We start from the raw sequence: 15063 nt of genomic DNA, 5'->3' as shown, positions 1-15063 counted from the left end.
GCCATTTCTAGCCCACATGTAAATGCACCTCAGAGTCACCGAACGTGTCCCGGATTGACGATGTAAAACTGCGGACGAGTCTTCTTCTGGCTTTAGTCGCTCCTCGTTACATCTCTGTTGGTTTTCTGCGCATTCAGCCAGTAGGATTATGATATAACGGAGAAATGCTATAAATGCTGCTAGTTTTTTGATAACATTTAGCAGTTCTGGCTTTTATAGCATTTATCAGAACTGGTTCTTGTGAAAAGTGTGGTTAATTCTGCTAACATGTGAATGTGTGCGTAAGGAAACATCATGTATATTGATTGATCGTATTCATATCTGATTGTGTTTGCAATCAACACATTAATTGCAATTGCACATTAATTTCTACATAAACATATCTCTATCTTCTGTTCCTGATCAGATTTTGAACACATCTCGGAGGGTATTTACTTGGTCTTCGTGACAGTTCGATAAAACTGCGGTGAGCAAGGGTAAATTCCCTTTTTGATGGTGACAGAATCTGATTGAAAGTGATTTATTTTCCATTTTCAACCACTTCATGTTTTATTAGGACAGAACACTGTGTTTTGTTCATAGACGTGTTGGTGTGCGTGCATTTGTTGCTTCAGGTTTTACACATTCACCCGTCTGTAGATTTCAGTTGGTTAAGGAATCTCAGTTCCCATTTCTGTCACTGTGGCGTGTGGTTTTTCAAAGACAAGGGAAAATATGCTCAGCTGTCATTCATGCTGTCATGAGGCTGTCTGGGGAAGTCCAAAAACAATCTACTAAATGAGATGTATCCAAGCATAGTTTGATCTTAAGTTTTCTATCTCAATGTTTCATCAGGCAGCACAATCCAGAGGTTTATGGGACATTTTTCACATGTAATGGATTATGCTTTTGGAAAAAGGGTAATTTTCAAATCTTGTCAGTTTAAAAATAAATTCTGTTGTGAGCAGATTAACAATGTCCTCTTTTTTTTATATTAGTGTCTAGTGGTCAATTATCATTTCTTTCTCTGAAATTTTGCTCCAGGCACATCCATCATGTTGCTGTGAAATCTGTGGCCGCCTGCAGAGTCTAAATTAAAATCCCCACTGAGGACTGATTTACTCTTTATTGATGTAAGAAATACCCTCCCTGCTGCTCTGGCTGATGAAACCATTACATCATCCACACTTCCTTTTGGAAAACAGGGAGTCAATACTTCTTTTTGCACTACTTAATAAAGACATTTAGTTCGTCAGCACCTATCATGACTCCAGGAGGCCTTTTTTATGAGGTTAATGACCTTGGGATATATGAGGTCAGCACTGAGGTCAGTGGCTCTGTCAAATACCATCAAAGTAGGGCTGTCCTACCTGTAAAGTTTGTATTTTATAGATGTAAAAGCTAACATCATAGTGCCCCGTTATGCCTTTTTGAATATTACCTTTCATGCAGTGTATTATAGGCTAACTGTTTGTGAATGTAAAAGGTCTGCAAAGTTCAAAAGTGCACCTCAAATAAAGTTATTGTCTGCTAAAAGAAAGAATCGATTCCGAATTGCTGAAACAAGTCATCAGCAATTTCAACCTCACTTCCTCTTACATACCTACATAACAATGTAACTAATTCGCATGATGCCAGCCTATGGCGTTCATTGGCTACCCGTGAATGATGCCTATTTTGTCCCGCCCTCAAACATTGTAATTGTAGCTGAGGACTGAAAGAGTTTGGTTCATGTCATGTCAAGAAGATGCTGTTTTCAGCGCTTCAAATCCACTTTGAATGCACTTCAAAAGGGTGAGGACACGCGCTGGAATTGGTATGGTAAAACCGACGCCATTGTCGTTGTTACTGTTACTGTTTACTGTATCGAGCTGAGGAAGCCTCCAGAGCTGAAATTCAGATGTCTTTCATTTCCGAGACATGCTGTAAGCAGTAGACCAATCACATCTGACTGGACCGTCTGACCAATCAGAGCATAGTAGGCTCGCGGAAAGGAAGAGGTTCAGAGAAACTAAATCTTAGAACCAACCGTTTCAGACTAATTTACCCTTGAAAATTGCATAATAATGTTTGGTAACACTTCTTCTAAACCTAATCAATGGAGTGTGTAGCTTTTTATTTCTTAAACAACCATTGTTGGAAGACACATCATGGCCATATTACAGGATGACAATGTAAAGATTCATCATCGCTCAAACTGTGAAAGAATGGTTGGGAGGGAGCATGAAGAATTATTTTCACACATGAATTGGCACCTCACAAGAGTCCAGACCTTAAATTCATTGAAAGTCTTTGGGATGTGCTGGAGTAGACTTTACAGAGTGCTGGACTCTTGCATTGTCAGTACAAGATCTTGACCAAAAATGGATGCACCTCTTGATGGAAACAGTTATTTCCATCAAGAGGTGCATCAATTTCCATCCAAACAGCGATAACATTTTTTTTTTTTTTTAAATAATGTTTTTAATTCGAAAATTCAGAATCTGTACATTTTTGTATTTTATTTTATTATTATTTTTACATTTTGAAGGTAGTCTCACTGTAAAAAATTTCTAACCCTCCCAAATCAAAAATTTCAAGTGACCGATAACATCTAAATTTTTCAATTGGCCCAAGTAAAATTCTGTAAATTATAAAATTAAATGTACAGATTTTCACTTGGGCCAATTGAAAAATTTAGATGTTATCGGTCACTTGAAATTTTTGATTTGGGAGGGTTAGAAATTTTTTACAGTGCTCTTATGCTCACAAAATCCTGCATTTATTTGTTAAAAAAACCCATTTGCATTTACAGTGGAGGGCCATCCAATTATCTTTTTTTTTTTTATGTATAAAAAATAATTATTTTATCATTATTTTAGAAAAACTTACAGAAGTACTGGTACTGAAGTATCACTACTTTTGACATCCTACATCAAAGTAATGCAAAGTGCATACTCTGTAAACGTAGACCACATCTCTGTTCACTGTAATGAAATATAGGTCACCTTTGAGCTTATCTATGTAGGTTAACACCAGAATCACTTTTACTCCGCAAATAAAGTAAGCAAAATAAACCACAGACTGAAGAAATGTCAAATGCGTTTGTAAGTCGACTTGCACAGAAGCGAGAGTGATGCTTCATTGATTCGGTCGACCTTGAGCAATAGAGGAACTTCTACTTGTGTGCTGTCATGGAACATACTGGAGTGAAAGGAGCGGAAGGATGGAGGGAAGGAAGCAAAAAATGGATAACGTGCAGAAAAACAGATTAAAAACAATTCTGACAGCACTTCCTTTTCCTCTATTGAGCCCAGCTTGCAAGCATTTGAAAGGGGAAATATCACCGGCATCATTCTTCTTAGACGTAATAGGTTTTTTTTTTTTTTTTTTTTTTTGTTGCTTTGCTTGTATTCCCCCAATGAAATAAATTATTTTATTTTATTAATATTATACATTTTATTGCGAGCGATTCAGCCATGTATACGTCACAATACGGAAATGATCTGTCGCTACTTTGATTTCAATGCTACTTTAAAGAGGTCATATTGTATTTGGGTTTTTTGTCATTAACAGTCACATTTTAATGTTTAATGACAATTTACACATTCTATTTAAACTAAGGAGTATAATAGACCTGGAGAGAGCAGTATTTCAGCATTCCTTTTCATCAATGGATACTTTGAACATTTCCGGGGTTCTCAAAAGCGGAAATCGTCATGGTTGGGTAAACTTCTATAGCGGCCGGTGTACGGGAGACGGCAGCAAATATCATTTTTGTATTTCCATTTGCTCCTATAGACTTTCCAAAGAAGAAAAAGATATAGAAAAATTGATTACGTTGGTCAGAACCCTCACAGCAGCGTTTTAAATGGTTTTTTGTTTTTTTCATTTACTGAAATGGTAATATAACACAATATGTAAATGTTTATTCCATTATAAAAAAATGAAAACTTTACTTGATTTGTGATGTCAATATCAGTGGTAATGTGTCATCACAGCCTATAAAAAGGGTCCATAGTTTCTCATCTGAAGCACCATTCATTCATTTTCTCAGCTGTCTTTCTACTGCATGGCTGCAAGCTGCTTTCATAGGAATAGCTTACAGAAAAATGTTCATTCTGTCATTATTTATTCACCTTAATGTTGTTCCAAACCTGTATAACATTCATGGAACATGTGAATGGGGCTTTCAGGCCTCAAAAAGGACACAAACTCGCCATAGAAGTATCATAAAAATGGTCAATATATGTTTGGACTTGAAACGAGAACTTTTCATAAAGTTACAATAGCCGGTTTACATAAGACATAAAATGTTTTTTAGAAGATCCAGTTGAATTGGGCTTTGTTTTGTTGTGATCTTATCTTCAGAGAGGCCTATGGTCATGATCTCTCAGGGGAAGGCTTTAGAAAGCTGAAAATAATTTGAATTGGTACTTAGCACACCCTGAGTCTCAGTTACTGTATTGGTTCTGAACTGTGTGAAGCTCTTAACCGTCAGTCATTCCCATGAGGACGGACACAAAGAAACGGCCACGGGTCGAGTCGGACAGATAGCGGCGGAGCTGGAGAGAGAGCTATCTTACCGCATAACCTCACTGAGTAAATAGGGATAAGACTCCAGCTGAAAATCCGGGCCCTTTTTTCATTTTCTAATCACTTTTTACGAGCTGAAAAAAAAAAAACCCATTTCCTCATAATGCCAGTGAAATGGAATAGCCATCACTTGAGTCACATTCAGCCTCATATTTTCCTCAGGATCAAATGAACGTAAATATGCTCCAAAACAATAAAATCTGGGCGTCCTGTCATTGTTTTGTGTTCTGATTATCTCACGAGGCGTGTCGAGGAGAGTTTCAGCGGGCTGAATTGCTGTATGAAGTATGATAGTGTTTTTTTTTATTTATTTGTTTGACATCACTCTTCTGCTCAGCGGATAATGCTCACACACCTCTCAAGGCACACACATTTGAACTCCTCTCTCTGTAGGAAGACTTCAAGGAAATGCTGGTGGTTTTTCGCCGAAATGGTTTCTTTTTTATCGCTCTCGCACTTGCTTCACACTTCACTTCGCTCTTTCTCTGCGCTCCTCTCTCGTGACAACTCTTCTTCCAGCGTCTTGACATGTGGTGGGATCTCGATTTGATTGACTTCCACAGCCTTCATGTTTGGTCTTGTAACCAATTAAAGTCTCTCTGGCTTGAAGAAATGTTGACGTCTATTTTTCATCTGTAGAGTTCACCAGACACGAATAACTCAAATACACTTTGTTCAGTCATGTGCACTTTTTCTTTTTTTAACTAAGTGCACGATTTGACTGTTTTCACTTATGAATGGCACAAACATATCAAAGTAGGTATGTGTCAGTTAAGCAAAGTGGCACATATTGATATTGGCATTTGTGGAGAATTTAACCGTTTGTTAAATACTGCACGTTACTGTGTTTCAGATACAAAGCTCTGCCAATGCCTGATTCTTCCACTGATGGCTCATAACTTTGCCCGCACTTGAAACGAGCCTTTGCTGATATGCAAAATGAGTTGCTCATAAGTGGAAAAATTGTGAAAGTGAAGTGTATGTTTTTCCTTCAGCGTAATAGTTTTTCTTTTGTCTCTCGTAGTATTTCGAAACCTGATTGTCTGATTGAACAAGCAGTCCTCTGAACTTTCATGCCAAAGCAACTGCAGTAAGAGTCAACTGAATTTAGTATACCATCTGTTCAAATTTGAACAATAAAAAATATTTAATAATTCCTGATGTAAAATGAAGGTCATGTAAAAAAAAACTCCACAACTTTTAAGGTTTTGGATGCAGCTTTGGTCTTATTGTGTATTATTCATCATGTTATTCCAAAGAGAAATTTTTTTAATGTAATAACTGCTCTATAACTGCTATAGTTTACGTGGTAGTCACAAAGTTTAGCAAGTAATGACAGATTTATTCAGATACATTATGAAGGTGATCTTGACCTTCGGCCTCCACGTCCCTCGTGCAGATCTGGATTTATTCTGGAACATAATGGCCACTTTTCACTATCCAAACAATTCCCGATGGATACAATCTAGCCTTTCCTTACATTTTGTTTGCGAAAGTGAAATGGGTTGTGAATAGTGTTTCATGTTGATTGCAAAGCTGCATGTCTGGACTGCTAAAGGGAAATGTAAACGGAGCGCAATGCAGTGGTGTAGAAAAATCTGTTAAAATAAAGGTTGCTTGGCATCAACGCCTCACTTGTATTTGGATTGTGCAAGTTTAATTTAGTGCACCAAATTAGCACCATTACATTAAAATGATTTGATAAGAGGGGAAGTGTCGTGTCACTGTGATACTTCATATTGTGAGCAGCCTGATGGACTGGGGCTGGTGAGAGAGATTCAAACTAGTTCTTATGTTACTGTTCCATTGATCTCACATTCATCCTGTTGATCATGTGCAACTATTTTTATGCTTGCAAAGTTGGACATTTGGTTTAGAAGGTTTGTTTTGTGAATTCTGCTGATGTAAAACAAGATAACGCCACCAGGATAACAGTATTTAGCTGGTGGACACGGAGGAGCTTTTGTTGAAATTGTGAACAAGTCTTTGCACAGTATGCCATTTTCCCAGAGAAAGTGTTTTTGAAGTTTGTCAGTGCGTTTATATATGACGCTTATGTTTAATAAATGTTTAATAAAAAATTTAATGTGTGTATATGTGAGGCATGTGGAAGAAGAAGGGGCCAAAAGACAAATCCCTTTGAGTTGAGCCCTGTACTGGAGATCCAGGGCAGGCGGCTGGTGTTGGCCCCAGATGGGCCCCTGATTGTGGGGTTTGTGGTAGCAGCATGTGCTTGAAGTGAGCTGGTATCCATTATCCTCTCAAACATCAGCACTTCACTGTGGGAACCTTATTGATCTACAGCTCTATAATTATTCTGCTAGCTCTCTCTCTCTCTCTCTCTCTCTCTCTCTCTCTCTCTCTCTCTCTCTCTCTCTCCCCTTCACTCTTCTATTTTATCTTTCTGCTGAGCTCCTTATCCCCTTTCTTGCTCTTTTTTTCTTCCCTTTTAATTGCTTTTTTGTCTGTCTTATGTTCCTCTTTTCCCCCACACGTGCCTCATCCATTCCCCTAATTCCAGCCCTATCTCTCTTCTTCGTCTCTCTTCCCCTCTCTTTCTTTTTCAATGTTCCCTCACTCATTAAAGTGCAATGACCTTTTGTGTTCTATCAAACTTGAGAAAAAGCTTTGTCGTTTGTCTACAAGTAAATAAGACGGCTAATTTCTCTGAATATGTAGTACAACAGAGCAATTGTCGAGTCAGGAAACGGGTATTCAGTCAAGTTGTAACAAGTTCGCAGGTCGGCTTCAGTTCAGAATTTTACAAAGATCCGTTTTTTAACGTTGAAACTCGAGAAAGTAGGGCTGATCAGTTGATTGTCTGTTAAATGAGATTGATCACGGCTGCCGTGATTAACACATTTAATCCTTCAAGCAATTAAAGTTGACTCGACCACTTGGTCATTTTTGAGGTGTGAATTACAGATGTTTCAAAAGCAGACAACTTTAGGAAGAGCTTTTGAAAACGAATGTGTCTTGTTTGATTCAGGCTGCCATTTCTGCATGTTCACCTGGCACATTCTGTAGGAGTTTCTGTAAAAGTAAATAATATCTTCCCACTGGTCGCTAAAGTCGCCGTATTAAATTTATATTGGTATGAACAATACATATACACTACTGTTTAAGAGTTTGGGGTCAGTACGATTTTTTTGAAAGAAACTTTCTGCCCACCAAGGCTGTATTTATTAGATCAAAAAAATCTGTAAAAACGGTAATATCGTGAAATATTGTTAGAGTTTTAAATAATTGTTTTTTTTAACAATGTAATATATTCTGAACTGTCATTTATTTCTGTTTTCAACAGTCATTACTTTAGTGTCATTCTTCAGAAATCATGCTGATTTTTCAGGATTCTTTGAATAGAATGATTGAAGAACAGCATTTATATGAAATAGGAACTTTTGTAACAGTATCATTGTCTTTACTTTCACTTTTGGTCAATTGAATGCATCCTTTCTGATTAAAAAACATACTGACCTCAAACTTTTGAATGGTAGTGTATTTCAGGAATGCACATCTCAACTTTCTTTGGATGTATTCATAAAAGAACATGGCATGCAGCTGACACACACACACATAATACATCTTTTGATGTATTAGTCTAAATTAAGTGCAATTACAATACTAATGGGCATGATATACAATTCATATTTTTTTAATACTTTATACTTTTGTACTTTAATACTTTGTCATTGGCTGTTGTCATTGTGTCTGCGGTGGTCTTCTCTGGTCTTGTGGCAGTGGCGGCGTGACTTGATTTGAGATCTTCCTGTAAGTCCCTCAGGTTCAGTGGAGCTGGATCAGGAAGCTGCAGCCATTGATTTTTCTCTCTTCTTCTATTTTAAACCCTCCACAGTCACTGTCTCCACTCAGCTTTGGCCTCAAGGCTGCTGTCAGTTTAGCACGGACTCCTGGGATGAGCTGTACCGTAAAGACTACGCCACGGGCGCAACCCTCAGCACAGCTCCTGTGGCCCTGTGTTTTGCTTTACCAAAGCAGACTCAAACAAGCGAATGGCGAAATACTCAAACTGCAACACTGATATATATTTTGCTCCAAATATGCTCATGTTGTCATTTACAAAGCGAAACATATGTTGGCTCAAACCTGTGTGCAGCTGTCTCACTTTCCAAGTAAGTTACCTAGCTTGCTAACTGAATTGAACCTGATTTTATCAAGCTGTGCTGATACAATCATACATTCGAACTCTTTTTCTTATGATATTACATCAATAGTTCTGGAGTTTCGAACCTTTTTTCCCTTTTTCTTTCTTTCTTTCTTTCTTTCTTTCTTTCTTTTTTTTTGGTCTGCTGAACCCCATTAGACATAAAATATTTAATTGAAGTACCCTCAGAGATTTTAAGTTAGTATTTTAATACAACTATTGACACATTCACATGTTCACGTTTATCTTATGTCAATATTAATAATAATAGTTGTAGTAGTAGTAGTAGTAGTAGTAGTTGTATAATAAAAATGAAGACACAAATATATCATCGTTGTAAATCACAATTGTACTAACGAATATTTGATAAAACGGTTAACTATGACTTTTGCCTCAATAAACTCCTAATTAATGCTTAATAGTTAGTAAGGTACTTGTTAAGTTTATGTATTGGGTTGGATTAAGAGATGTAGAATATGGTCATGCAGAATAAGGCGGTAATATGTGCTTTATAAGTACTAATAAACAGCCAATATCCTAGTATTATGCATGCTAATAAGCAACTAGTTAGTAGTAAGAATTGGACCGTAAACTGAAGTGTTACCATATTTTTTTTTTCTGATTTGATTGGTAGGATTATCTCCACTAAGCTGTTCGCGTTGGATTCTGGGATTGGAACTGATTGGAACGGGGCCAGTATTGTCTTGGGCACGGTAGTCATCGGGTTAGATTTGAAGTAATAACAGTTGTGGGGTCTCTATAGTTACAGCTTCAAACAGATGGGGTCACGACACGCCTTCAGGTTCTTTTGAAATGAGGTCACAAGCAAAAGCGAAACAATACAATCAATGTTCCACATTACTGTACTCTGATGATCTGTTACTCTACAATTCACTGTGACATTTCGAAGAAGCAAGCCTTCGTCTGCCTGACGTGAAATATCACGGAATGTGCGGCCATCATTGGGCTTTTCTTAAAACTGCTGTGTTGCTTTTCTGATTGTGATCATTTTACTACTGAAAGAAAAGTTACGGATTTACAACTAAATAAGCTTATTACATGGCTTTGTTGAATTCTAATGTAGAATGCTAAGTATAACACACCGTTGCAATGAAAAACAGAGCGTTGCTATGGTCGCAGGATTCTAACCGTAGAGACGGAATGGACTATTTTCTTTAGCGGAAGCAATACAATCGTTTTTAAATCAATAAACTCCTTTTTAAATCAATATTTTGTGTCAAATTATTGATTTATTTGGTAGGTAGCCAAACTAGCCATGTAAAAAGTGTAATAACCTCCCCGACAGGCTGACAGCGCGTTGGGGTCCTGATCAGCCTGTCGGGGTTGTATTCGCTATAACAACCGCCTCGCTCTAGCTCTACATTATCCCTTACTTAATTGACAGCATCAGTGACATGAAAATAATTAAGTTTAAAAAAAAAATACTCACATTAACTGAATTTACTTACAGGGTTTAAAAGCAGAAATGTATTTTTTTTAACTCAAGAATTTATCCAAATTGTCCTTTTAGCACTTGGACTGAAAAAAAAAAAAAAAAAAAACGTATACAGTAAAAAAATATATATATTGACGTTGTAAATAAACCTACGTTTTTTGGAGTATGTTTTACTTGAAACAGGATTTCTGCTTGTCTTTCTTTATTCGCCATTACTCAAATTAAGGCCTTAAAAAGGTCTTACATTCATAAAGTTATGGCATGTTGCATGCATAGAATTTTTTTTATATCTTCAGTATTTTTGTCCTGCTTTCCAATGCAAATATCTAAACATTCTTAAATGAAAATACATTTACTTGAGATGTAAATGTAAAATGATATTTTAATTATTAGTCTTTTTAAATGAAGTATGTTTATGCTTAAAACTAGGACAAATGTATCGATTAAAGAGTTGGAAACTTCCATTTGAATTAAGTTGATTTTTAATGAGCTCATTGGCAGATATTCTTGTTTTAATCATAAACTCATTTCATTTTGGTCAATTTCACACACAAAAAAATCATATTCTATGTTACTTTGTATTTCATGCTAATTGTATCTTGGATTAAGTATCTTGGTATCTTGCAACATTAAAAAGCAATGGATATCAGATGGAATATTTCTAATACAACATTGGGTTTCTCTCTAGACATTTAAAGAACATATTGACACATTGTTTTCCCTACAATTTATCAGTTAAAATGTCTTTAGTTGGTCTTAAAAAGGTCTTAAAAAGGTCTTAAATGTACCTTCATAAAAACTGCAGAAACCCAAATACTATTTCAGCCTTTACACTTAAAAACTTCTCCTTTTATAAAATGTGTTATTTGTGGTATCTTTAAAGGTTGAAATATTGGACATTACATCACAGATTTAGCAATTTTATCACGCTATATTCATTATATGATGTGTTAACATCAAAATGGTGTACTTTTTAACCTTTATCCCAGAGAATGCCTTTCCCTATAGACTTCAATTATAAGTTAATTACTGTAATGTGATTTATTCTTGCTTTCACTAAGTGAGGGCTGTGTCTGTGGTGAGAGCTAAACTTGCGTTTAACCCAGAACATTCCTTTAAGTCCCTGTCAAAGGGAAAGTGATGTGTTTTTGGCAGAAGGTATCACTGTGTCTTTAGACGGCTTTCCTGTGATAATTAGCCTGTTGGATGTAATCAGAATGGGAAAGTGGTTTACTTCGGCCACCTGTGTGTGTGTGTGTGTGTTTGTACACATGGTCATGTGAATGCGCTCTCACAAGGTCACTACAACAGCTGCAAGCCTGCTAATCTCAGATAGTGGACAGGTGTGTGTGTTTGCCCGTTGCGGCACATTTGAGTGCGTGAATGTGTTTGCCCCTCGTTGAGTGATGGGAAACGGGACTGTGTTTTTTACAGTAGTACTGTATAGGCCTGGTACACAGGTGTGCTTTCAAATATTTGTGTGCAGAAAAATACTGTTTTTGTTTGTATCGTGGTTGAATTTCTGCTAAAGTGTTTTTCTCTCTATACAGGAAGTTTGGGGAGCGCCCTCAACCACAGCGCCTGACAAGGTACGTTTATCACCTTCACATGCTATTAACAAACAAACAAGCTGAGAAAAATGAATAACTTTTCTGCCCTCTGGTACGGCCTACATTTGTGCATAATTACATGAAAATGTTTGCCATTTATAAAGAAAAAAGTATTCAAATCTGTAAATTGGTTAACTATTAAAGTTACCTATTAGTAACCATGTAATCTATGTAATTTTACTATAAAATGCTAGCAAGTTTTTTCAAGTAAAAATTAATTATTTTCCAGAAATCCCTGTGTTTAGTTTCTTATTTTTGCTATCAGTAATAATAACCCATATAAAAATTGTGTTTTGTGTTATGTATTATGTTAATTAGTTAGTTCATGTTTATTGTATTATTTCAGCATTATGTGTTATCCTAGTGTTTTGTTTTTGTTTATGTGACCCTGTGCACTGTCTATATATGAGTATTGGCCATGTTTTATTGACTTACAATGAGCTAATTCGTCATGTGGCTTTCTGTTGTATCACCTGAATTATCATGGTTGTAATCAGTACATTTTAAGCTAAAAACCAGATTTGGTATATTAACATTATATCATTTAATGAAATATATGCTCACTTTCCACTTTATTAAGTACTACCTTTCTGGCACCGGGTTGGACCCACTTTTTCCTTTAGAACTGCCTTAATTCTTCGTGTCTTAGATTCATCAAGGTGCTGGAAACATTCCTCAGAGATTTCCATACTGACATGATCGAATCACACGTTTGCTGCAGATTTGTCGGCTGCACATCCATGAATCAGCAAATCTCCAGTTCCACCACATCCCAAGTGTGCTCTATATTGAATTTAGATCTGGTGACTGTGAAGGTCATTTGAGTATAGTGAACTCATTGTCATGTTCAAGAAACCAGTGTTGGAAGTAGTGTTGTCACGATACCAAAATTATTGTTTCGATACCGATACCAAGTCAAGAATTGCGATTTCGATACTTTTCCTGAAAAGGGAGAAACACTCTCAAATATCATTGCTGTGCTTTATTTTAAAACCGGGACAACATTCTAATCATAATACACACTAATAAATGAACATATGAACAGCAGATTAAACATTTGAACAAAATATGAAATATAAAAATATAAAAAATTAATTAGAATAATGATATTCAATGTAAAAATGATCTCAGTTATCATAAGAAACATAAGAGTTACCGGTAATAACTTTATCTTGATTCTGAACTTTGAATAAAAAAATGAACAGCGATTATATTAAACAATGTTTAATATTGGTAACATATGATAAGCCTCATTGGTGATATATTTGACATATGGGGAGAGAGTTGTGGAAGGCCTATACTTCATGTTAAACATAAATATATAGCAGCAAAGACAACGTCGGCAGTGTTGACGGCAAAATAGGCTACAGAATATTTCGTTCTGTATTGAGAGGTGCAGTATTTGAAAATCGATAATATATTTTTTTAAATTACATTTATATCTGCATTTATGTCAAAACCTAGACTTTCAAACATTACATTAATATGTATTCGTGTCAAAATGACATAGAAACATCTTTTCCTATTCTATTTTGCCTGGAAACGCTTCCAACACGCTTGCGTGTCGCGTGAAAAATAGGCGTCGGTTCTATTTCTAGAATGCACGCGTTTTCTGCGCGGCTCGGGCGCGCGTCACGCAGGCAGTGTTCTAGCTCTTAACATGGGAGCCGAAATAAAAATGGACACGCCACGCAGCCATTCTTAGAAGTACCGATACTAATAAATTTAGGAATCGTGACGTTTTTAATTTCCGAGAATCGCGATACTTTTGGAGTATCGGTGCATCGTGCAACACTAGTTGGAAGTGGCCAACAGAAGATGGGCATTCATAAAGGGATTGACATTGACATGACATATGTCACAACGTGTGCCAATAAAATATCCCACAAACCATTACACCACCACCACCAGCAGCCTGAACCGTTGATACAAGGCAGGATGGATCCATGCTTTCATGTTGTTTATGCCAAATTCTGACCCTACCGTCTGAATGTCGCAGCAGAAATCGAGACTCATCAGACCAGGCAATGTTTTTCCAATCTTCTATTGTCCAGTTTTGGTGAGCCGTGTGAACTGTAGCCTCAGTTTCTTGTTCTTAGCTGACAGGAGTGGCACCCGGTGTGTTCTTCTGCTGCTGTAGCCCTTCTGCTTCAAAGTTCAGAGATGCTCTTCTGCAGACCTCAGTCCTAACAATTTGAGTTACCGTGCCTTTCTATCAGCTCAAACCAGTCTGGCCATTCTCCTCTGACCTCTGGCATCAAGAAGGCATTTTCGCCCATAGAACTGCTGCTCATTAGATATTTTTCTCTATTTTGGACCATTCTCTGTAAACCCTAGAGATGGTTATTAAAATACCAGTAGATCTGCAGCTTCTGAAATACTCAGACCAGCCCGTCTGGCACCAACAACCAGTTCAACGTCGCTTATATCACCTTTCTGCCCCATTCTGATGCTCAGTTTGAACTTCAGCAGATCATCTTGATCATGTCTACATGCCTAAAAACATTACGTTGCTGCCATGTGATTGGCTGATTAAATATGTGCATTAGCAAGCAATTGAACAGGTGTACCTAAAAAGTGGCCGGTGAGCGTATGGCTATAATTGATCAAATATTCAGTCACCAATATGCTATCCTGTAATACCTAAAACATTGTCAAAGTATTATTATTATTTTTATGGTTTATATTTAATTTCTACCAACCACAGCCTTTTTACAGTAAATTTAATAGGATTTTGTACAGTGTAGAAAGGATTCAATTTTCTTTTTTTGAAAAATCTTATATTATACAAGTAATTTTTGACAAAAATATATTCATAGTTGTTGCAACAATGTTTTAGACAAAAATGTGAAAGAAAGGTATGCACATTTATCAAAAATCTTACGCTTAAGCTTATAGAAGGTATGCCATGTGAGTGCGTCATTGGCTAAGACATTTAAAACTGTGAAACTGTTGAGATTTACAATGTAGGTTTTTGAATAGTTCCTACACCGCTGAATGACTCGGTATGTAAAAACAAAACATGAAACCATATGTAAAGCAAAAGCGATCCATTTTCCCTTCACAAATTTGAATGTGATTTCTAATATTGAAACTATATTTTTTCCAGAAATTAATTGGTCTATGTTGGGTAGCACAGACAACATAAACCTGTTTATTAGACATTCTTTTTGTCTGAGATTTAATCTTTGGCAGCGTTACAGTTTATTTAATGGCCGGTCTGAAAATAAAAGCGCTGTTGGACGGCCACTGAGCTTTGGTTTTAGAGTCTCTCGACA

The 15063-nt window shown here is 36.6% G+C and overlaps 1 protein-coding gene across 1 annotated transcript in view; it reads left to right on the top strand.

Moving 5' to 3' along the window:
* rbpjb (recombination signal binding protein for immunoglobulin kappa J region b) overlaps nt 1-15063 on the top strand; it is a 57957-nt gene that overhangs the window by 20617 nt on the left and 22277 nt on the right. Inside the window, exon 2 of the mRNA XM_084403984.1 lies at nt 11726-11764. Within this exon, the coding sequence (XP_084260110.1) occupies nt 11726-11764 (39 nt within the window). The remainder of the gene's footprint in view (nt 1-11725; nt 11765-15063) is intronic.

Source organism: Rutilus rutilus (assembly GCF_951802725.1).
Source record: "Rutilus rutilus genome assembly, chromosome: 3".
Classification (NCBI taxonomy): Eukaryota; Metazoa; Chordata; class Actinopteri; order Cypriniformes; family Leuciscidae; genus Rutilus; species Rutilus rutilus.
The sequence above is the reverse complement of the archived record's forward strand: the minus strand, read 5'-3'. Positions and strand labels throughout refer to the sequence as shown.